This window comes from Pundamilia nyererei, unplaced genomic scaffold, assembly GCF_000239375.1.
Source record: "Pundamilia nyererei isolate P.nyererei 1_Seehausen unplaced genomic scaffold, PunNye1.0 scaffold00099, whole genome shotgun sequence".
Taxonomy (NCBI): Eukaryota; Metazoa; Chordata; class Actinopteri; order Cichliformes; family Cichlidae; genus Pundamilia; species Pundamilia nyererei.
The window spans coordinates 771,105-793,271 of NW_005187500.1; the positions used below are offsets into that span (position 1 = coordinate 771,105).

At 43.4% G+C, this 22,167-nt stretch overlaps 1 protein-coding gene across 4 annotated transcripts in view; it reads left to right on the plus strand.

Moving 5' to 3' along the window:
• LOC102200032 (vacuole membrane protein 1-like) overlaps positions 1 to 22,167 on the plus strand; it is a 48,086-nt gene that overhangs the window by 11,557 nt on the left and 14,362 nt on the right. For 2 of the 4 annotated variants that reach the window (XM_005740341.1, XM_005740342.2), the window contains 5 exons: positions 5,839 to 6,063; positions 8,964 to 9,095; positions 16,470 to 16,550; positions 16,688 to 16,804; positions 19,395 to 19,456. In XM_005740341.1, coding sequence (XP_005740398.1) covers positions 5,839 to 6,063; positions 8,964 to 9,095; positions 16,470 to 16,550; positions 16,688 to 16,804; positions 19,395 to 19,456 — 617 coding nt within the window. Of the gene's footprint in view, positions 1 to 5,838; positions 6,064 to 8,963; positions 9,096 to 16,469; positions 16,551 to 16,687; positions 16,805 to 18,251; positions 18,358 to 19,394; positions 19,457 to 22,167 lie in introns of those variants that run through there. The other 2 variants (XM_005740344.2, XM_005740343.1) reach the window with 2 other exon arrangements.

The following is a 22,167-nucleotide window of genomic DNA, read 5'->3' on the forward strand; positions in this document are numbered from 1 at the left end:
GAGAAAGAAACTATTTTTAGATTGAAATCAAATGTGTGTGTGTGTGTGTGTGTGTGTGTGTGTGTGTGTGTGTGTGTGTGTGTGTGTGTGTGTGTGTGTGTGTGTGGTATTTCTAATGGCTTCTCCGTCCTAACTGTCTCACCTCAGCTATCTAAAGCATGCGTCTCTCTGTGTCTTAGAGGCCCCAGGAGTCCTGGTAATACTAAGTACAACAACTATTCGTTCTGAAACGCACACACGCACCCACACACAGTCGCACCCACACACACACACACACAGCCACAGGAAGCAAATCCTGGGCCAAAGTGGGCTTAGTGTGTAGCCAGTCTGGAATGGCACCAACAAACCCCAGAACAAGCCAAACCTGACCAGACCAAACCAGAGCTCTGCTGGCAGACTGGTTGTTGAGCTTTTTTCAAGCATAGTTTTGTTATGAAATTCTTTCATAAAGGTCACTCGGTGCTTTTCATTCGTGCACCCTCAGGTGGATCTGTTGGGCCGGCGCTCACTCGTACTCCATGTTCTGCAGATAAGGACTCTCTCTGGGTACCAGGAGTCTGTCTTCCTGCGTTAGTGATATTTGTACATCGTGCTTTAATTATAAATGACAATGAAAGATACATTTTAGTTGGTGTTGGTGTGGAGAGTAACCTTCAGTAATGGTAATAAATCACACAGCAATAGTTCATTCATGTAGCTGTAAAAAGCATGATAATATGTTAAGTAATCCAAAGTGTTCAGAATAGTTACTCTCACTGAGTAACGTAACAGAATACGTTACAGAATACATTTTGGGGCATGTAATCTGTAATCTGTAGTGGAATACATTTTAAAGTAACCTTCCCAACACTGGATTATAAAAACAAATAAATACAATTTACAATTGATATGGGCCAATTAAAATCTTTCCAAATTAAAAAACGCTGTCATTGGACTCTAAACTTGGTTACTTTCGGTCAGATTTAATATTTAATTTAATCAATTTTAATGTGATTTAATTTCAAGTGCAAAAGCAAAAATGCAGCAAACTTGTTTTTCATTCTGAACATTTGTTTTGCTGCTCAGACGTTAGAAGAAAAAACTCCTTCAACCGTAATCGATTTAAAACAACAAATCTGGATCCTGGTAAAAATATTGAATCCAGCGTATTAACTATAAATTTAGTCTAAAAGCATTTGAATTGATTGAAGCTGATTCTGTTTAAACTTTATTTCAGTGAACATTTAATGTCAGAGTGTTTCTCAACACAGAGTCCTGTGGTTGGATGTGTGTGTGTACTCCCCCCCTCCCTGCTCCATCACTGGCCTCTCTCCCGAGCTCTCTTGCCTCCCTCAGAGATCCCGACCACGGCTTCTTCAGAACAAACTAACCTCTAATGTTTGTCCTGCGCTGCCTCCAGCAGTCTCCACTGTAAGAAGCGGTGAGCAGGTTATGCTGGCTGGACCATGTCTAATGTTCTTAAATGGCCCTTAACAACCACAGTGACCTGTTAATAACTGGACTATCGTGCGGTCGTGGTCACTGAAAAGTGCTCAGTTTATGGTCACCCATTAATGTCCTGTTTGGGCCACGAAAGCGTCTGCATTTGCCACTATAGACCAACAAGGAGTCGGCTCTGTGACTGGTGGCTGGAACAGTGATTTGACATCAATATGCGATTTTTATTAGTGAACAATTTTAAAATACCAAAAATGGAGGAGAAGGAGAATAATGTGTGTTTATATATGATCTGCAAATGTGCTGGTCGTGTGTCGCTGCGTGCTAATGGGAACACGGTGTTGTCATGCACCGTGACGAATAATGAAACTTATAATAATGAACCGTTCGTTTATGAATGAATAAAACGTAGAGTCCACCACATTCTCACATGAAGTCATCATGTTAGGCTCTCTGCATACATTCTTCCATGTATATATCTGTGAACCACAGACTACATATAACAGATATCAGCCATTGTTTATGGGATGCTACACTTTGCTGCCTACATTTTGTTTTTCTAACTCCAGAAATATTTAGGTTTAACGTAGCAGGAGGCAAACTGAATGACTGACCACACCTGTGCAGGTTGGTTTCCAGGCAGGCTCAGAGTTTGATGCTCTGAATTCCACAAAAACATGACACTAAGCTGAGTTACAGTTACAGAACTGGTGTCTGTGCTCAGACTGTCTGTGTCATCGTTCTCTGGCTGTCGGTTTATGTTATTTGTACAGTTATATCATTGTAATGACAATAAAAACTTTCAATTCAATTAAAACAAACAAAGGGCTCCTAAAAATATCCAAGTCTCCACTCAGAATGATGTTTGTGTCTTTGTTACCAGCATCAGGGGTAAAAAGGGTCTGCGGCTCACACTGACTTTAGATTAAAAAAATCCCACACCGATATATTTTGTTTCATTTGACACTTGCTCTATGTTTGGACCGTGCACTCCCACTCCCTCTATATTTATGATATGGTCACCACGCATTCAGACACACACCCCAGATCCAAAGCGAGTCCACAGTCTCATACCCAGGAGTGGGGATCCCAGGCACTGGTTTCTGCACGTCACCACAGGAATGCCAGCAATGCTCCAGTATGGATCCCATTGTGTCAGAAAGGAGCTTTGTCAGAACCGATGTGTAATATGGTGGCTGCAAACGTCTTCAGCACTGGGCAGATGTCAAAACAAACATGGAGGTAGAAGAGTGACTTGGGTAGAATTATTTGTTTAGTGTTATCATTGTTAACCTGCTGAGACCTGAACTCTTTCGTGGCATTTTGACTTTCTCTTTGCTGTTTGGGCTGATTCACGTAAAAACAAAGAATTACCTGATTTCTTTTTTTAACTTGATTTTTGTTTCTGAGAGAAACGAGATCCACATACATTCACTTTAACTTTTGATCGCACAGGGCCAGGATAACGTCCTCGTAAGTGGATATCAGGCCCTTGTAGAGCAAGATTTAGTATTTTGGTCTGAACAACCCAAAATGTGACGTCCACATACGTGGACGCAGGTCCTAGGAGGTTAATAGTGATCGGCACAGAAGAACGCTTTCTTGGGAAAATTCCCGTGTTTTTACTACTATCGGCATATTTGTTCATATGTGTCATCGAGTCAAAGGCCAAACGAGACGGAGAGCAGCTCCCTGACAGTCGTGGGTTGGGCCGTAGATTAATATTGAATCGCCTGGACAACATGAGAGGACTGGACTTTTGTGTAAGCTGAGAAGCGGTGACACAGCAACGGCTGAGAGCGAGAGACTTCTCGCAGTCACTCCGTTGGCTCTCTGTGTGTGTTTGGTAAACAAACGTTACCCAAGATAGAGCAGGGAGGTGTGAACAAGAGGAATTTTTTCTTTCCTGTCCACAAAAACATCTTGCTTGATGACTTTGTCTGCACACATGAGTTGTGTTAAGTATCTGAGGCTGGAGAGTCGGTGAGGCAGGAAATGAGCCAGGGGAGGATCCAGCCTGACTGGGTCAGTGCTGGGAGTTTCTAGGCTTCTCTTTCTGGGTCACTAAAGATTTTCCTCATTTGTCTTGTGCTTTGGTAACCAGTGTATGAGCATCCCTTTCCCCCTGCAGGTCCTGGGAGGCTGATATGAAGTGTTAGTGTGACTAACATTTGTGTCATCTAAGAGGGCACAGTTCCTAGAGAAGACATGGCAGCTTCCTGTTGCCTCACACACACCGCTCTCCTGCCCTCCCACGTTCCACTCTGTCCTGTCCTGCCTTGTCCCATGCAGCTTCGGAAGTTCCACCCCCACCCTGGGCTTGCCAGATTGCTTTTGTGCTGCATTGCGTGATGCCAAACTGCCCCTGTGCGTCACTGGGAGCACCCTTCCTACACACACACACATTGTAAATACATGCTGCTTTGTCACACCGTCCTACTCGTGGGCTTGTCTTTATTTGTATTACAGAGACGGTTGGGTAGTAACTGGTAATGCAAAGGTTTTGCTTTATATCACATGTGCATATATTAGTGGGAATATTGTTTTTTAAGTTCACTTGGTGACCTACAAAGTAACTGACTGCATTTTTAAAGTTAGCCGTCCTCTCCTGTTTGTAGAAAACTGGATCAAGATGATCTTATCATCCTGTACAGAATAACCACCAACCCTTTGTTTCCGTGTCATTTTCAGATAGCAAACTTTAAAAACCGGATTTCTTTCACACTTTTTGTCTTCAGCCAGCAGAGCCTCGGCAGAACAGCACGTCGATTCAAACAGTAACAAAGTCAAATGAATCCTTTTTATTAAGAGCTCTTTGCCTTAAATTGCTTCTGTTTAAGTCAAATGTCATCATGACAGAAATGTGGTGAATGTTTGTTTTGATATTACCGAGTTTAAGTCTCAGTCTCCACAGGAGCATTATGGGGGGGCAGGAGCATTCTGGGTGCTGGGGCAGGAGCATTATGGGGGGGCAGGAGCATTCTGGGTGCTGGGGCAGGAGCATGCACACGCCTCTATACTCCTGGAAGCCTCACTGAGGCAGAAATGGAAACCAGAGCAAAGACGGCAGGTCTTTAGCGTCGCTCCTGTCGGGCAGCAGCACATCCAGAACGTGGGACGATTTTCTTTTTCCTTCATTATTATTACTTAATTATTGTAATTGCGTGTGTACAGGTATGGCTACACGTTACTGGATGTATTGATCAGTGGGAAACGCTGGTCACCATAGAAACTGTTGTGTTAATGAAACACACCAGAGCTGCTCTCTTTTTGTTTCTTTGAATATCACAAAGCAAACCCTGTAAAAGTTACTGGAACAAATAAATAAAAGTGTTTTTGTTTTGTTTTTTAATGTTGTTTATTTCGTCCAATGAGCTGTTTTTTGTTTTTTTTCCAAAGCAATACTTTGATCTTATTGGCGTTTTTTCATTTTTGTGTTTTTTCTGGATCCAAAGTTGAACCCGTGCATATAGTTGGCCACATACAGCCCACTTTAATCTTTAGTGGGCAGACCAGTGAAAATCATCTTTCTTTCACTGTACAGACGTTTATTTGCACATTTAATACCGAAGATATTTTAATATTAGAAAAAGACGTGCAAACGTGTGCTATTTCTGTACACGGCAGAGAAATGCTGCTGTAGTTCATACAAACTGCAGACATGTTTACATATTGACTGTCATAAATAATTATGAAACTGAAAATTTTTATTAAAAATAACTCTCCCAGTAAAACCACATTTTTCTGCCTTTTAATTGTTCATCTATTATCTACCTCCTGTGGTTTGGTATGAATGAGCTCTTTGTTTATCGGAAAAGCTGTAAAAATGATGAAAATACAGTTAGAAGAGCAAAATGACTCGATTGGACGAGTCAGGCTGACCTCGGGGTTTTTTACACGTCACCCTGAACTGTTCCCAAAATCGTTCATCTTTTTGCGCTGCCAAACTTGGTGGGTGAGTAAGTACAGAGATGTCGAGTGTGTGCGCACCAAACGGTTTCTCAGCTTTGGTTTCCACCTTTGATCGTTTCCATGTGGGGCCCTCCACTCTGGTGCTGACACTTTTAGTTTGAAAGGGCAACTCAAACGTGATCATAGCTTTGCTTTTCAACATTTCCTACTGGCATCACACAGCAAGGAAAGAAGGAAGAGTCACTCGTCATGCTAGTTTGCAGTCAAACGTTCCCCATCTTTATAAAACACAGGAGCGATACTGGCCCACGGATAACTGCCTTTCTGTTCCTCAGTATTTGACTCAATCGGTGTCTATGCTAATAACAAAGGGGTCTTCCTCTCTGACTCATATCCTTCCAACAGGTAGACTTACTCCCACTCTTTTTTCCCTTTTCACTTTATCTTTCTTTCTCCTCCACCTCTATCTCTGTCTTTCTCTTTTTCCAGGGACCACACATAGCATCGGTGACCCTGGCGGCCTACGAGTGCGGCTCTGTGGATTTCCCCGAGCCACCGTATCCAGAACAAATAGTTTGTCCACAACAGGAAGCACCAGCATCAGATTCTGGTGCTGAGCAGGTGGGTGTGGAAGCTGTGGGGTCAGAGACGCTCCAGGGAAAAGTCTCACTGTGGACCATCCTCTCTAAAGTCCGTCTGGAAGCTTGTATGTGGGTGAGTGTGTGTTACACGTCAGGCACCGTCAGCTGTGGACATTACAGATGAGAACATTTTAAAACCCTGCAGAGTTCGGCTCCTTTCGTTCAGTTTCGGTCACAGTTTGCAGCAACCTTTCATATTAGCCACAGCTCGTAGCAGTGTTCAGTGTTTGTGATGCTTACAGGGGGAGATCTCATGTCTGCTAAATGTCAGTTTCTCATGAACTAAGAAAAAACCATCTTTGTAGACGTATTCAGTGGGTGTCGTTACGCAGAATCGCACCAAAAGCTGAAGGACAGCACGCTCAAAACTTGGTGAAGATCGAATCCTAATACAGACTATTTAAACTCTTTGGCGCCATTCTGACCATATCAAAGGTTATGCTAATTTATGCTAATTAACTTGCATTTTTTTACCTTTCACACTCAAAGCAGAAACGACACAAAGGTGCATTAAAACTGGGTGCAAATGTATTCATTGATAACTGGTCTGCTTGGAAAACCCCTGCTGCTTCCTGTGAATTTCCCCTAACCAGCATCGATGGTTTCACACCTCTAACCAACCCTGTGGCTGCAAAGACCAACATCTTTTTTTCAATCGATGAGCTTTTTTTCAGACGTCAGAAACATTTTTATCTCTTTATATGAAAACAGCTGCTTTTCAAACACTTGGAGGTCTCGTATTAGCAGCGTCCACTTCCAGAGCGCGTGGGTCTGCGTGAGTCTTTATAAAGTCACTGATGATAACTTGCACACAAAAACACAACAGTCACGCTCGATTATTTGTTTACGTTTTCTCAGTGACGTGTGGACCTGCTGAACATTCGGAGAATAGAGAACTTGGCGTCTGACACATTAGATGACTTTGATCATTGTTGTCCATTTCCCTTTTCCTCTTAATGTGGAAGGTTCAGAGATGAGGGGGAAATGCATGTTATCAGCTACGAGGCTTTACTGGAACTGGGCTCCCTGCTCAGACCGGCGTTCGTTACGTAACTTTATTTTATATAATTATGCAGTTATGGTCCTTTGACTTGATCTTTATTTGATCCGTTTTCACTTTAAACGTCCCCTCCAACCTTCCACTTTGTGTTACCATATATGTGTACACACACCGATCCAGCATGTAAAAAAAAAAGGTGTGCATGTTTTATTAATTGGTGCAGCACGGTCGTTTCTCTGCTTTCAAAATGGAGTCGCATTTTTCTCCCAGTCGAGCTGCAGCATCGTGTTACGAGCTGCGATATCCAAGTGTGTGTTGGCGGGGGGGGGGTGCTATCCAATCCCCTCGGATGCATAACCACCCACTACCAACCAACCACTGCCCCTTTGTAACCTCAGCCTGGCACGACCTCGGCCGAGGCTTGTCGGCGATTCAGTTGGAAACACCTGTCGCACCCACGGCTTCAAAGCGCCCACGTCAACATTTCCCCTCCTCCTCCCACCTTGTGGATACGTCGCTGATGAGACGCGTGTGATTCCCCTCCTACCTTCTCTGTCCTCTTTGTTGTCTCTTCTTCTCTGTGCTCGGTGGACAGAGAAGCTCAGAGGTCCGCTTTAAGAGCGGCGCCGTGCAGGTAGACGCGTTTCGCTGCCCCCCACACAAACCCGCACGGCCACAATGCTCACACACAGAGGCAGAGCTGCTGAATGGAGCAGCTGCCAGGGAGATTAAGACACATCTCCATTATGAGGAAAAAAACTGGCACATTTCATCAAAGACTCCAGTGTTAACAAGAGAACAGGGTGTCCAGATTAAAGATCGAGTTTGCCAGGTTTGGGGATAGCACCGCCTCCCGAGAATGATTGTTTGGGCTTGTTGTTGCTGCCATGGTTGCTAACTACCTACTAATCATCTTCTGGCTCCAGCCATCCAGCAACATACAAGTAATGTGCCTGCGATTAGTCAGTTATATCCTTCTGGGGGAGAAGTTGTTTTGTGTTCCAACGAGACGATTTTTTCTTCTTTTCGTTGCTGTCGGTGCATCGAAGGGTGTCGGGATGTGGTAAATCTCGAAATCACCCATTTGTCATCTGAAACTTAAACTAACTGTATCTTCGTGTCCCCGGCTTTGTGCATACTTTTCCTTTGTGCCTGGAAACATTAAAGTAATGAGCTGTGAGCAACTCCAAAAACGCAGCATTTCTTGGCGGCTGTTTTCATTGTGTTAATTAAGTCTGTAACCCTCACCCGCTCTCTCCCCCCTCCGAACTCCTGCCCTGTTCTCATGTTTTGGTGGATGAACTTGGTGAACCGACTGAAGTGCTGAGGATTTATTTCTCCCCCAAATCACTTCCGCTTTCTTCCTGTTAAGCCCCCTACAATCACACAATCATATGGCTACAAGCTCATTGTCGCTGTCGGACTTGGATGTTCTGGTTGCTTGGACGAGCTCCCTCTCCCCCAGATTTGTTAGCGCATCTTAAATTTTCTTGAAAAGGTTGCAGATTGGAGAGGAGGAGCCAGGAGTTTCACACACCCTGGACCCGTGTTTAACGTATCCATGATTGTTTAATAATCTGCCGGATTTATTTCTTGTAAATCTTTTCCGTTTTATTCCCATTAAGCGCACTGATCTCAAATCCCCGACGTCAAGCATCGCAAGCTGCTTTGCACAGTGGATATTGATATTTCATGTCTATTAACCGTCTGAAGGCAAGAAAAACATGGAATGATTTAGCGTAGCAAAAAGTCATTTCACAGCCAGATGTCTTGAGGCATAATTAATATTTAAAGCTGTGGCATCACTTAACCGCAGATCTTGGATACAGTATAAGTGTTTTTAATAACTGCGCTCTACACCTGAGATATCTGTCCAGAAGCTCTGTCGATTGCACATTTTGACATAACAGAAGTGTGTGTTATATATGAAATCACACGATGAGTATAAACATGAATGAAACGTGTGTGAACAGGGTGTGGGCACAGCCATCGGAGAGCTGCCTCCGTACTTCATGGCGCGAGCGGCTCGGCTGTCTGGCACTGAACCCGATGATGAGGATTACCAGGAGTTTGAGGAAATGCTGGACCAGGCAGAGGCCACGCAGGTGACACGCTGCTCATCTCAGACTCATCATCTTCATCATCATTCTCTGTAATCAAACTTCCCCTCTCCTACCTCCTTCTTTCCTGCATCGCACATCTTTCTGTCGTTTCCTCTCCGCTCGTTTGCCTTCATCACTCCATCACATTTTTTTGCTCTATATCAAAAGTCACGTCTGATGTGGCAAATTTGCTTTTGTAACCTGCGTGTGTTTGTGTTTGAACCTCCCCTCGGTGTCTCAAGACTGCAGCGCTTTCACAATGCTGTGACTAAGGGAACAGCAATGATGCACTAGAGTAAAATGTTCCCGCGATATCCGGGCCCTCGTTGAGTAATTTCCTGTTTGCGTTTGGGTTTTTTGGGTTCTCATGTCTAACATCTCTGCAAATGTTTCAACAATGCCTAACAACTCTGTCCAAATATTTATTTTTCCACCCTCTTGCGATTATGAATAGAGGGAGAGGAATGAACAGAAACATGCATGTGGATTTCCAAAGGCTTGTCATGTGTCCATCGTCAGTCAAAGGCTGCGGTAGGTCAGGTGGATAAAACGACCAGCAGCTGAAGCGAGCTGCAGCCGACTCACTCATTTTCTCTGCTTTGAGCTGCGAGCAATAACTTTATTTTTTAATGAGGGTGTCTCAGATATTAAAGGACTGCTACGTGTTCAGTGTCCGTTTCATCTTTTGAAGCATGCGTGTAGGATCTGTGACTTGTTCAGCCACAGTTGCATTCTGGGTAATTAAATAAGTAAGTAAAGTTTATTTATTAAGCACTTTTCATAGTCACAAAGCGCTGCACACAGAGATGAAAATAAACAGTACGATAAATAGAAAAATGCACAATATAGAGATTAAATGTAAATTAAAAATATAAAAATGTAAAAAGCGTTGGTCAACAGAAAGCTTGTTTAAACAGTAAAGTTTTAACTGCTTTTTAAAGGATTCCACAGAGTCAACCAAACGTAGTTGTAGAGGCAGACTGGTCCACAGCCCTGGTGCCACAGACTGAAAGGCTCCGCCCCCTTTCCTCTTCAGACGAGCACTGGATTTAATTGTAACATGGCCGACATACGGACCTCTGGCCATAACTGACAAAATGCTTTTTTTTAGCACATTTTAATGAATTATTTTTCATCTGTATTTACAAAAACATATTTTCAAATGTCACCATATTTTTTTCTGTAAGGTATAGAGTAATAGTTTTAAAATAAAAAGTTAACCTCCTAAGACCCGAACTCTTCCACAGCAGCATTTTTAATTTCTCTCTGATATTTGGGCTGATTGGGACCTGATGAATGTAAAAACATGAATAAAAAAAATTAATGTAAAATCAGAGCCACATCTGAGGATATTCATTTAAAATTTCGATAGAACAGTAGCAGTATAACGTCCTTGTTAGTGGATATCAGGCCCTTGTAGAGCAAAATTGAGTATTTTGGTCTAAATAACCCAAAATGTGACGTCCACCTAGGAGGTTAGAAATTGTTATTTCCACCTTATTGAATTTAAATCAGGGCCAATTTGTTGTAGTTAAACACAAGTTGTTTTTGTTTTTTTTTAAATGAGCAATTTAAAAATGTAATTTTTTTCTTTTATATCAATTTAATAAGTAATAAGTTGCAGCTTTCAGCACTATTGTAACACAGAGGAGCTACGCAGGTTTGAACTTTGATCTTTCTTTTTCTTCTCGTTCTACCTGATCAGCTTAAACCACGTTGTACCTGTTACGCCTTCAGCTGGCTGAAGTAGTAATCGGTGATTAGTTGTCACAAATGAACTTTGAAGTCAATAATTACAACATATTTAACGACGTGTGGTTCCTGAGACGAGCCGCTGTTTCCATTATCAGCGACTTCAACAAATGTGGACGAGGGCTGCGCTGACACAGACATCAAATTCGTAAAGCTCCGAATTTTCACAGATATGTACATGTGCTTTCTTTTTATGAGCTTTATCATTCAGATTTGTGGTTTTTATGAACTCAGTGCTTTTCCTTGGGCATAAATATATTTAGACTGGAGTCATTTAGCATATAAATCAAAGTTTGTTGTCAGTGCAACAACGGCGCAGCAGCACGCTTTGATCGAATGCTGAATTTTGCCGTTAAAACAGAGAAAAGCAAAACAGCAACTTCAAAATATTTTGATATTAAAATGAAATGTGTTTCAGTCATGAAAGCATCCAGTCTGCATGTGGATGCACTCGTTAGGTCAATGTGAGCTCAGGAGTTTCCTTTTGCACCACGTCAGGCTGTTCTCCTCACTTTGCATCTCTCTCTCCCCTCCTCTCTGGCTCACTCTGTTCTGTGATATGTGGTAACTGTGTGTTTGTGTATATATGTAATGTGCACTTTGATAGCAGCTGGAGGCGGGTTGCTTGCACCAGCACAGACCTGCTGCATACGGAAACGTTTTTTCTCTCACCGGGGCTTTTACTGTTGCTCGGATGTTCTTGGGATTCCCTCTTTGGCTCACGGACATCCCACAACACGTCTCTTTTTTTTCTTTTTTCCTCGTCCACCATTTAGCCTTTTATTAACTGACGTCGTTTTATTGTGGACGTTGGCGTCCATCTGCTGTGGAATAGCTTTTTTAAATGATATATTACCAGCTGAGCATTAACGGCAGCGGTGGAAACCGACTCCACTGCGACTGGAATGGACAAACTATCACTGCATTGTTTATGAGACAGGAAGTGGTTAAATTTTTCATGAAGGAAGTGACCCCCTCTAACCCTTACCCCGTTCCACATACGTACCCCCCCCACCCGCCTCCCAAAAACCCCAAACACACACAATAGCACACGCTCCCCCCTGTGGCAGCAGAGTCGGACTAAGATGCTTTGTACCCCCCATCAGTAAGAGAGGTTTCTCAGGTGCCAGCATTTTGACTCAAACCCGCTGGTATTTCTCCCACCCTGCACGTGCCAACTTCCTGCCACAAGTGCACGTGATGCGCAGCAACAAAGCACTCTGGGTTTTTCCTCATTCATTCAACAGAAGAATAATGAAGTCATGCCTTTTCTAACGGCTCCAGACGCTGATGTCATGAACATCAGTTTTTTCCCTGCTTAAATCAAGCTCCGTGTGAGTGAGAGCACCAGAGAGGAATCCTCAGCACTGACACGGACCATAGCAGAACATCCTGCTGGGCTTGGATCTCTTATAACTTCATTAGAAATGACTTCCTGTTGAAGGGCTTTTTTTCCTTCGTCTGGCATTGAAAGCGTTAACAGGCTGCGAATTCTTGATTGCCAACTCCCAGGATCCTATCTCCTGTAACTCAAATCAGGGCCATCTGCGCTGGGCGTATGCCTGCCTTCCCCCCTGGCCTACTGCACTCAAAGGCTCTCTGTGCTGTGGTTTGCCCAGCCTTGTCACGTGACTTCTCTGAAAGTGCCCCCTCCCTCCTCCTCCCTCTTTATTTCCAGTAAACTGTTTGAAAGGAGGGGGGTGAGTCAGAGTAAAACCAGCTTCCCTTTAACCACAGCTTGTTAAAGAATTTGTCAACGTGGACTCAGGGTGTGTGTGTGTGTGTGTGTGTTTGTGCGCGTGTGTGTGTTGTGCCATTGGACAGATTTGAATTTGTACCTCTCGGTTTTTTTGAAAGGCGACTATAGCTTCGATTGTGTCAAGAGTCCTTAATCACTTCACTTCCTGTGCCAGACAGAGCGGGCGCAGGCTTGTCAGGAGTTAATGAGATGAACTTTAGCCGTCTTCATGTCGGGGGGCTCGCGAGCGCTCTGGAGATGTCTTCTATGTAGAAGAAAAAAATGTGCGTGGGTGTTGACTTGTGTATAGGCTATGCATAGATTTTTCCTTGTGTGACACTTTGATTTTCCACATGGAGCAGATTGCCTGGTCACTGCCTGCTTTTTGTCCATCTGAACTCTGTCCCTCAAAAGTCAAAACAAAGTGATCGCTTCGTCGACTTTTCCACAATGAAAAGTCCGCAGGACGTCAGACCATGTTCACTAAAAACAATGGAGCGATCCAGTATATTATAATATTATTCTTATTATATAATGCTCTCTCCTTTCGATATCTAATTCAAAAAAGTAAACAGACTCAAACCAGCTTGAACTGAGTACAGCTGAGTCCTTACGTTTGAGGAGTTTCTTTTTATTTGGCCACCTGCTTGAATTATCTGCAAATCATCCACAATATATTCACTGGTCAAATCATCTTAAGGCTGTAAAATGTAAATGTTCATAAAACATTACAGACCGAAACCTGTGAAAAGAGGCGTCTGACTCGCCTATAATTTGGTTCTTAAACGAGGACTTGACTGGTCCGATCATCTCGAGTAACAAATCAAATGTGGTTTTGTGTCCTTGTGTGGTGACTGAAGGTTGCTGAGTAAAGATTTGTGCTGAGCAGCCAAAGCTGGAACCAAAGCTCCCTCCTTTCATGACGCTGCACCCTGACACCATCTCAGCAGATGTCACCGCTGCTAAGCCAGCCTGGCAGGTCGGAGGACGCTGTATGTGTTGTTAATAAGCTGCCAACAACAAAGACGGGCACTTCCCTGGTCCAGAAACAGAGTTGTGTCCATAGTTGTGCTACAGTAAATCAGTGTCACAGCCTCTCCTCACCTCCTAAGGGACCCTCTGTTCACACTGATATATACTCTGGTAGTGCACACCTAACTCCTAACAGCACCTAATGTAAACAATGCGTGCGTCAAGATATGGTGAGTGAGAGTGAGAGGCTGCGTGTGTGCGGCGCCCAGCGGCACTGTAGGATGCATTAACAGCCACAGATGTCAGGTATCCAGACACGGTCGTCAGCAGTTCAGCTATAAACCAGCCGTACACATTCCTTCCTTCCCTGTCTCCCACCAGCTGAGCATTTCTCTCTCTCTCTCTCTCTTTCTCTCACACACACACACACACACACACACACACACACACACACACACACACACACACACACACAGGCTAGAATTAAAACTCCGGGGTTCATGATTGGACATCAGCAGAGGCAGAAATTCAAACTGTGAACCAATCAGATTGCGTGTCCGTTCGCTCCCCCCTCCACCACCTTATTAGGCGACCTCCCATGTCTCTCAAATTTCCCGTCTGTTGGGTTGCACCCAGTAAAGAATGTCATCAGCACTGTACTGGTTTTGTTGACCATATTAGGTATGATCATCTATTGCAGGCCCCCCCACCCCTCAATTTTGAAGCTGCTGTGTTTCACAAACTGAGGCCTTGCTTTCAAAAATTAAACCCACTTTTTAGCCTTTTCATCTGATAAAATTCCTCTTTTCAGATAAATTTGGTTGATTTTTGTTTTGTTTTTTCAGGTGAGGAAAAAATGTTTTTGCTAAAAGAAAATAAAGTTCACAAACATTTAACACAGATCGAATGAAAATTTGACTGTGAAACATGCATTTAATAACCTGAGGAAGGTTCTAAATGTGTCATTTGTTTTGTTCAGGAATTATTTGTCTTTACAGGAATTAGTGGTTTGAAACCAAAATAATTTTGTCCATACGAGCAGATCGAGGGCTCGCTCACTGTAAAGAAGTGTTTTTAATTTTTTGCATGAAAATATTCCCACAGATATCAAAGGAGTTGAATCTAAAAATCACAAAGACAACCTCTGTGACACACACACATTTATATATAACACACAGCAGCCTGATATTTCAAACTAATCAAATACTCTTAGAAAAAATATCTATTTACATCCATATCGCTCTCAGCCAGTAATTGACATAATTAATATATGTAGAGCCTGTAAGTGTTACATGTTTACATCCCCCGTCTATGACAACAATTACACTGATTTCTAAACAAATATTATTTTGGTGCAACGAGTTTGAGAAGCTGAGAAAATGTGGAAATAATAAAGACAGAAAGCAGACTTTATTTTCTAAAACCAAAAGATGAAAACATTAAAAATCGACTTAAAAGCAGTCATTTTACCAGCTGTTATATTGCTGTTTGTGTTTGGCTCTCAGTCACAATTTCTTCTGAAAATGTAAATTTTCACAGATGTGGATGTTGTAGAAATGCTGATTGTAGAAACGTTTAGCTGCATATTTTTGTGCCGTCCTGCATCTGAGGTTTCCTTTTAAATTCACAGTTTTCCCAGAAGTAGTTCAAGTAAAATCCAAACAGAGCTTCTCTTCCCAGAAAACACATCGAGGTCAAATCTGTCTCATTGCTGTGAAAAGAGGCTTTTGTGGGGATGTCAGTGGGGCCGAGCGAGACCAGCAGCAACGAAGAATTAGTCACTGGAATAACACGTCTGTTGTCTTCTCACATTTTCACAAAGGAATTAATAAGTTGTGCTGCAGGTAAAGTGCAAGCACGACAAACCAGTTTATTCTTCCTCTGCAGAGTCAACAGACGAGTTTTGTAATTAAATGAATTTTCATATGATAAAAATCCATATTTACAGCAGCCAACGCTCATCTAAATCTTTAAACCCACCTTTCCCCAGTCAAGCTTTTAAATAAGCAATACAACAAAATTCTCCTTTGTAGAGTTTTTACATTTATTTTGATTAAAGTGTATGAGTGAGAATTATGCTCATGGAAATATTAAATCTAAAACCATCCTAAGTGCAGGTTTTAGAAGGCTCTGTGATTTTTGAGTGTTTGGAAAACTGATTTGAGAGGTAAAGACAGCTCCGAGCATTAAGTCTGCACTACTAAAATCCTAATTTTGGAGGATTTGCTGTGTTTCTGTAGAAAGACATTTGCAGCAGGTAGAAAATGTTCCTGTTGCAGCTGCAGCTTGTTTGAACTCGTGTAGAAATCAGCAGAGACGAGAAAAATCAGGAATTATCTCATTTTTCGTTTCGCTGGACGCTGTTTTTGTTTTTAGATTAAAAAAAGGCAGAAGGTTGATCTCTGCTGCACCAACACTGAATTATAAAGAGGAGAAATGACTAAAGCAAGGCTCTGATTTTAAGATGGAAATGCATCCGTTTTTTAAATGTGACATTTGAACAGTTTTCCGAGCAGTTGTTAAAAAGCTCGTTGGATGCAGCGCTGCAGCCGTTTGTTTCTCACAACTGTGAAATTTGTTCTGCTTCAAAAACAAATTCCCTGAAACAGAAACTTCAGCTTCTTCTCATTTCAAATGAATTTTACCAGCAAGTAAAAGGAAACTGAAGAAAGCAGCAGTGATCAGGATGATTACCACTGAATCAGAATGAAGTATTTTAAAGACATTGTGAGATCAGATTTTTAAAATCAATGCTGATAATTAGGAAATGATTTAATTTGACTGTTTTACCTTTGAGTTAAAAGAAACTGGCCTGTAGATCTGACATCAGCCTTCGGTTCATTAACAGTGTGTAAATGAACAAATCTGTGGACGTGATTTATTTGCACATTTCTCTCTTTTCTTTTTTTTTTTAGGACTTCTCCTCCCGGGCGAAAGTCGGCGTACAGAACCTGATCCAGAAAGTGGGATTCTTTGGGATTTTAGCCTGCGCCTCTGTAAGTCCCACACAAGCTTATTTCGATTCTTTCTGTAATAAAATGCCATAAAATAATCCTTCTTATTCTGCAGACGTCCACACTAAACACACACGGATGCTTTTCTTGACTTTGATCGTGCTTCTGATTTCCCTCAGATTCCCAATCCCCTGTTCGACCTGGCAGGAATAACATGCGGACACTTTTTGGTCCCCTTCTGGACTTTTTTTGGTGCAACACTGATCGGAAAGGCGCTCATCAAAATGCACATTCAGGTAAGCGACATTAAAAAGCCCCGTGGATCTCTGTGGCTCATAGAAATAGAATAATAGAAGAGAGCTGTGTGAATGCGCAGCGTCACATCTGTGTGTGTGAAATGTTCGATTCTGTGCTGAAACAAAGCGTCGCAGAGATGCAAGTCTTTAATGGGGACAAATGCATGAGATAGTCGCACTGATGCAGTGACTGCTCTGGAGTCGGCTCCGCAGTGAGGAGGCCATTTTGTGCAGCCAAGCAGGGGGGAGTCAACCATTTTGTGAGTGCAGCTGCAGCAGCACAGAGCCTGTAGTGTGTGTAGATGGTCCAAAGCTATAGGGGGAAGCAGCTTCATCCTGCATTGTTGAATAAGGAGCTGTAGGTAGGAGACTTCCCAAATACTTGTTCTAATCCTGGAAAATCCTCAGTTTGCGTCCAGGAATTTGTGGCATGTCTGCGATCACCGTCGGGGGATCGACTTGTTTTCTAACCAAACGCAGGAATTTGCTCACTGTGACACAGACGGGTTAAAAACACGGGAAGCATTTCCACAGCAGCTGTGTGACTCGGTGAGCACCAGCAGATAAACATCTGTGGGGGGTAAAGGAGGCCGTGTAGGTGGTGGCTGCACATGCACGGCAGGAACACTCACACACAGAGTGCTAGATTACACCCGGCTCCCAGGGGCCCCCCGCTGACAGAGGTGTGGCCCTCTGTGTCACGTAAAGAAGGACCCCCCCCCTCTGCAGGCCCCCCTGGAGCTGCTCGCTTTAATTGTTCTGAAAGTTTGTTTCTCATGCAAATGATCTGAGTTTGACGTCTTTGTGCAGAAAACAAGAAGTGTTACGAGACGGCCGAGCAGGTGACAAAGGGGGATTTTAAGTGTGTGTGTGTGTGTGTGTGTGTGTGGGTGTGTGTGTGTGTGTGTGTGTGTGTGCGCTTCAAAATGATCTGGGGTTGTACCTGTGCTCAGGTGTGTTCTCTTCATTCGTGTCTTATTTCTGCTTCCTGCTTTCAGAGCTCATTGAGCTTCAGGTGTGAGAGGTTAGCGTGGGTGGCTGTGGGACGCAGCGGAGGAACGTGTTTGTGATGGTCACATGGCAAATATTAAAGTATTCTGAAAACAGTTGTCAGAACATGCATGTACGTGAAACATGGCTGCTTCCCATCAGATGAGCTGCTTGTCCCATGTTTGTGTGCCTGTAAGGTTCATTTGCACTGGGACGGGCAGAGTTCAGCGTTTCAGGCGTGTGAGAGCAGACGTCACTCCTGTGTGTGTGTGTGTGTGTGTGTGTGTGTGTGTGTGTGTGTGTGTGTGTGTGTGTGTGTGTGCGCTCATCAATGCTTTGTGTGGGAGAACAGATCAACTGTCAGCTGTGGGGGCACAAACGCCTCAGTTCAGGTTAAATAATTTCTGTAACTGTCACAAACTCCAGATCTTACCAAGTCTATTTGTCTCATTTCTAGTCAAAAAAATCTGCCAATGAAACAAGTGATCCAAGCGGCAGTGTGGAAAAAACACGAGTGGACATATCTGAGTGAAACGTTACTCTGTAGCTGAGAAATGAGACACATTTACTTGGTAAGATTTTGAGTTTTTGCTGTTTGTTTTGTGTCAGATACAAAGTTTCAGTTTATACATAGTTGTGTATTTATTTTTGCAACATGTAACATTTTGACTGCGAGCCTGTCATTTGTTCAGTTTCTCCTCCTGTGATGCTCCGAGCTGAGCACCGAGTCTAAGTGCAGCCGGCTCAGCTGATCACGTTTTTAAAAAATTGTATTCACCTATCAAATGTTTGCACTTTGTGTATTTCCTGTGGTTTTGTCAGCACATTTATATTTTCCAAATGGTGTTGGAGGTGAATAGTGCGATTTCCAAGTGTTGTGTTGGTCAGCACACTTTACATCACTGCAAATTGTGACTGTGTTTTTTAAACTGTTCTTATTTAAATTGACGGCGCTGTTCTTGCCCCCGATGTAGAAAATGCTGGTGTGTCTCTATAATTTTCAGTATATATTTAGTGTCTTCTGCAAACTGTTTCTGTGGGTTTGAACGATCCTTTGCTGCACAACACGAGTTTGTAATGGTGAAGGCAGGCGAGAGGTTCGTGGATCAAACAAACACATGCGCTTTTAGAAGAACACACTAACAGACAATAACTGAAGGACCTTGAAAAATTAGTGGTCAATTATTGTCTGCATGCCCCTCCCACCAGCACCAAAGCTGGTTTGTCGCCTCTGTGCTGGTGACTAAGCAGGACCTGGACAGGAGCCGGATGCAGGCCCCTGTGGAGCCATGACACATCTGATTCTCCATGTCTGTCAGTGTGCACGTTACACACCGGCTGTTCTAACGGCAGCCGAGGTGATACGCTGACGTGTGTCGCGGGCTCTGATTTCTTGCCCTTTGTTTCTGCTTTCACACCAAACCTTTTTGTTGTGTGACACACATGACTGGGGAAACTGAGTAGTGAGTGTTTGTGTGAGAAAGGGGGTATTAAAGGATCACCGGTCAAACTATAATGTTTTACTGCTTTTCCCGCTATTGCTGACCTCACGCTTCAACGACTAACGTGTTCTTCCTCCGTGTGCTTCTTTGTCATACAGAAACTGTTTGTGATCATCACCTTCAGTAAGCACATAGTGGAGCAGATGGTCTCCCTAATCGGGTGAGTAACCCTCACCGGGTGTGTGTGTGTGTGTGTGTGTGTGTGTGTGTGTGCGGCTGTTTGGTCACCAAAAGTACCTACTACGCACCAAAGAGTGAATGCAGAGCGTGATGAATGAGGGACTTTTTGGGTGGCGATGGGGCATTTAGGCCCCACTGTGTCAAGTGGGCCTCCTGCTCTCTGAGGTCCTGACAGACGCTGTGTACAGTGGCTCTGAGGGACTCGCTCCTCGCCCCCTCGCTCCTCGCCCCTCGCTCTGCTCTGACAGTCTGTGTGCTGATTAAGGGCTTGGATTTTTCCACTGGATGATGACTATGAGCATGAACATGTTCTGACTGCTTCACAATGAGCTCTTGACTATGGCAGAAACCTCGTCCCTGGTTTATCACATGTTTTGCTTCCCGTGTGTCTGCGTGATCATAGAGAGCTGCTGCTGGTACGAGGAGGCCTTTCATGTGCGAGCTGACGGTGCCAGGGGTTGATTGACCTGCAACCCTGTGTGGAGGAAATGCTGAGTTTCTGGAGGAGGTTGGAGAGACAGGTTTTATCTGTGCAGTGGACATCCTGTAAAAATGAACCACACAGTAAATACGGGCTTCTTGAAATTAAGGCCACGATGAAGCTGAAAGATCCTTGAGTTGGGAGTGGGTGCTGGCGGGGGCCGTGATGGGTGTCCTTGTAGCGATACGGGGGCCTGCAGCTGGAAACCGACACACCTGCTGGTGGGAGTGCCATTTATATTACACGCACACACTCGTAGGTGCACTCACACACATGCTGAAAGGAGGAGGTCAGGTTGCATCAGCTCTCTTCCTCACTGTTATTGTTGTTTTGTACATTTACTGTGTGTCTGCTGTGAGCCTGGACGTCTGCAGTCAGTGTTTTTTCACTGTGTTTTTAGTTTTTATACAGACTAATTAAATGTGTGTGTGTGTGTGTGTGTGTGTGTGTAATTTGTAGCGTGAATTGTGAAAGACATGTGGCTGCTAGCAGTCACTGTTCATTGAGCTGCAGACTGAAGGCAGCAGATCATTGGTTCCTGACCGGTTTCAGTCTGACTCGCTTCTTCTCTAAAGGAAGTTTCACTCATTACAACTTGTCAACCGTCGGCTTCCTTCCTCGCCGAGCCCTTTCTATCCTCACCTCTGATTCTCGATGCTGCTCTCGCTCTCAGTCACACGTCACCTTATGAATGGGTGACAGCGTTTCCAATTGAACCCTTTCTGCACCAGCGCTCTGCCACGTTAACTGTGGAGGTGCTTTCAAATAACTGTGCACCTTTCCACGCACCAAATCTGCAGTTGCCCCCACCTGCTGTGCGCTCGCACGGTGTGCACACACTCACACAAACTCAACCATTTATCCTCTGGATGCCCTTTTTCTCAAAACAAAACAAAGTCACACTACTCCATGCGTCGCGTTCAGTATCTGGTGGTCGGCAGACAGACCTGAGCTCCTACATAACACTATTTACTTATTTACTTTTTTTATTTGGACATTTTATATATTATTTGCACTGCTTTGGAGATGCTCTGTATCTCATTGCACAGCTGTATAGTGACAATAACAGCATTCTATTCTATTCTATTCTATTCTATTGTCCAAAATTTCCTCCCCCTGCTAATATTGAATCTTTCAAAGCTGACCTGTTGCTCTGAAAGCTGATTTCTTACATTTCTTTTCTGTTCATGTAAACAGTGAAATTCTGACTTGACATGATCAGACTTCAAATGTTGATTGACAGCCACGTCCCCAAAATACTTTCAGTGAAACGCACTCTGGACGTGGGGTTCGCCGTCGTTCGCGTCGTGATTTTGGATTCTTAATATGCGTCTTTGTTTTGGTTTGACTCCGGTGCCAGCCTTAGTGGGTGAATGACCGTTGGACTTTGGCTCTAGTGATTTCATCCTCACATGACATAATACAACACAAGTCATTTCCTGCTCTAGGTGAGCTCGCTGGCACGCGCACACAGACGACGCAGAATCAGTGGCTGCAGTCTCTCTGGGTGCAGCAGCTCAAGCCTTTTTGTCACTTATTTTATTTTTACACCTGGTAAACTGATTTTATTGCCACGTATCAGAGTGTTTTTATTTGACCTCTTCTTTTGGATTTATACTGAAGTTGATAAAGGTTCAATTCCAGTATTTAGCTTTCTGACAGAGTGGAACATTTTTCAGTGCCGGTGAATCCGAGCATGGCTGTTATTAAAATAACAATGAGCCGGGTGAATTCCCTGAAACATTTACTGCAGTGCGAAAAAGCCTCTAGTTTCACAATAGTCAAAATGTGCATTTTTGGTGATAAGAACAAAAGTGTGTGTGCGTGCGTGCGTGCGTGCGTGTGTGTGTGCGTGTGTGTGCGTGTGTGTGCGTGTGTGTGCACCTCTTTTTGTTTGTAAAATGTGTTTGAAGACGAGAGTTTTGGCGTGCTCTCTGCTGACCGTCATAATCGAGTTTTCAATGAGCTTCTTTTTAAAGATGTTTTAGTTTTCGGTCGTCTGCGATCAGTTTAAAACAGGGAAGTCGTTTTTCTGTGAATGACAAATGGAAAGTGTTGAAATTCATTGACTGAAATTCAGTTTCATAAGAGGATCACGAGGCTCTAAAACTGTCAACAGGAATTTTTATTACCTTTCAACCAAAAAATGACCAACTTCAGTTTTTCCTTCGTTTATCTAACGGCTAGAAATAAAATGTGCCTTTATTTAT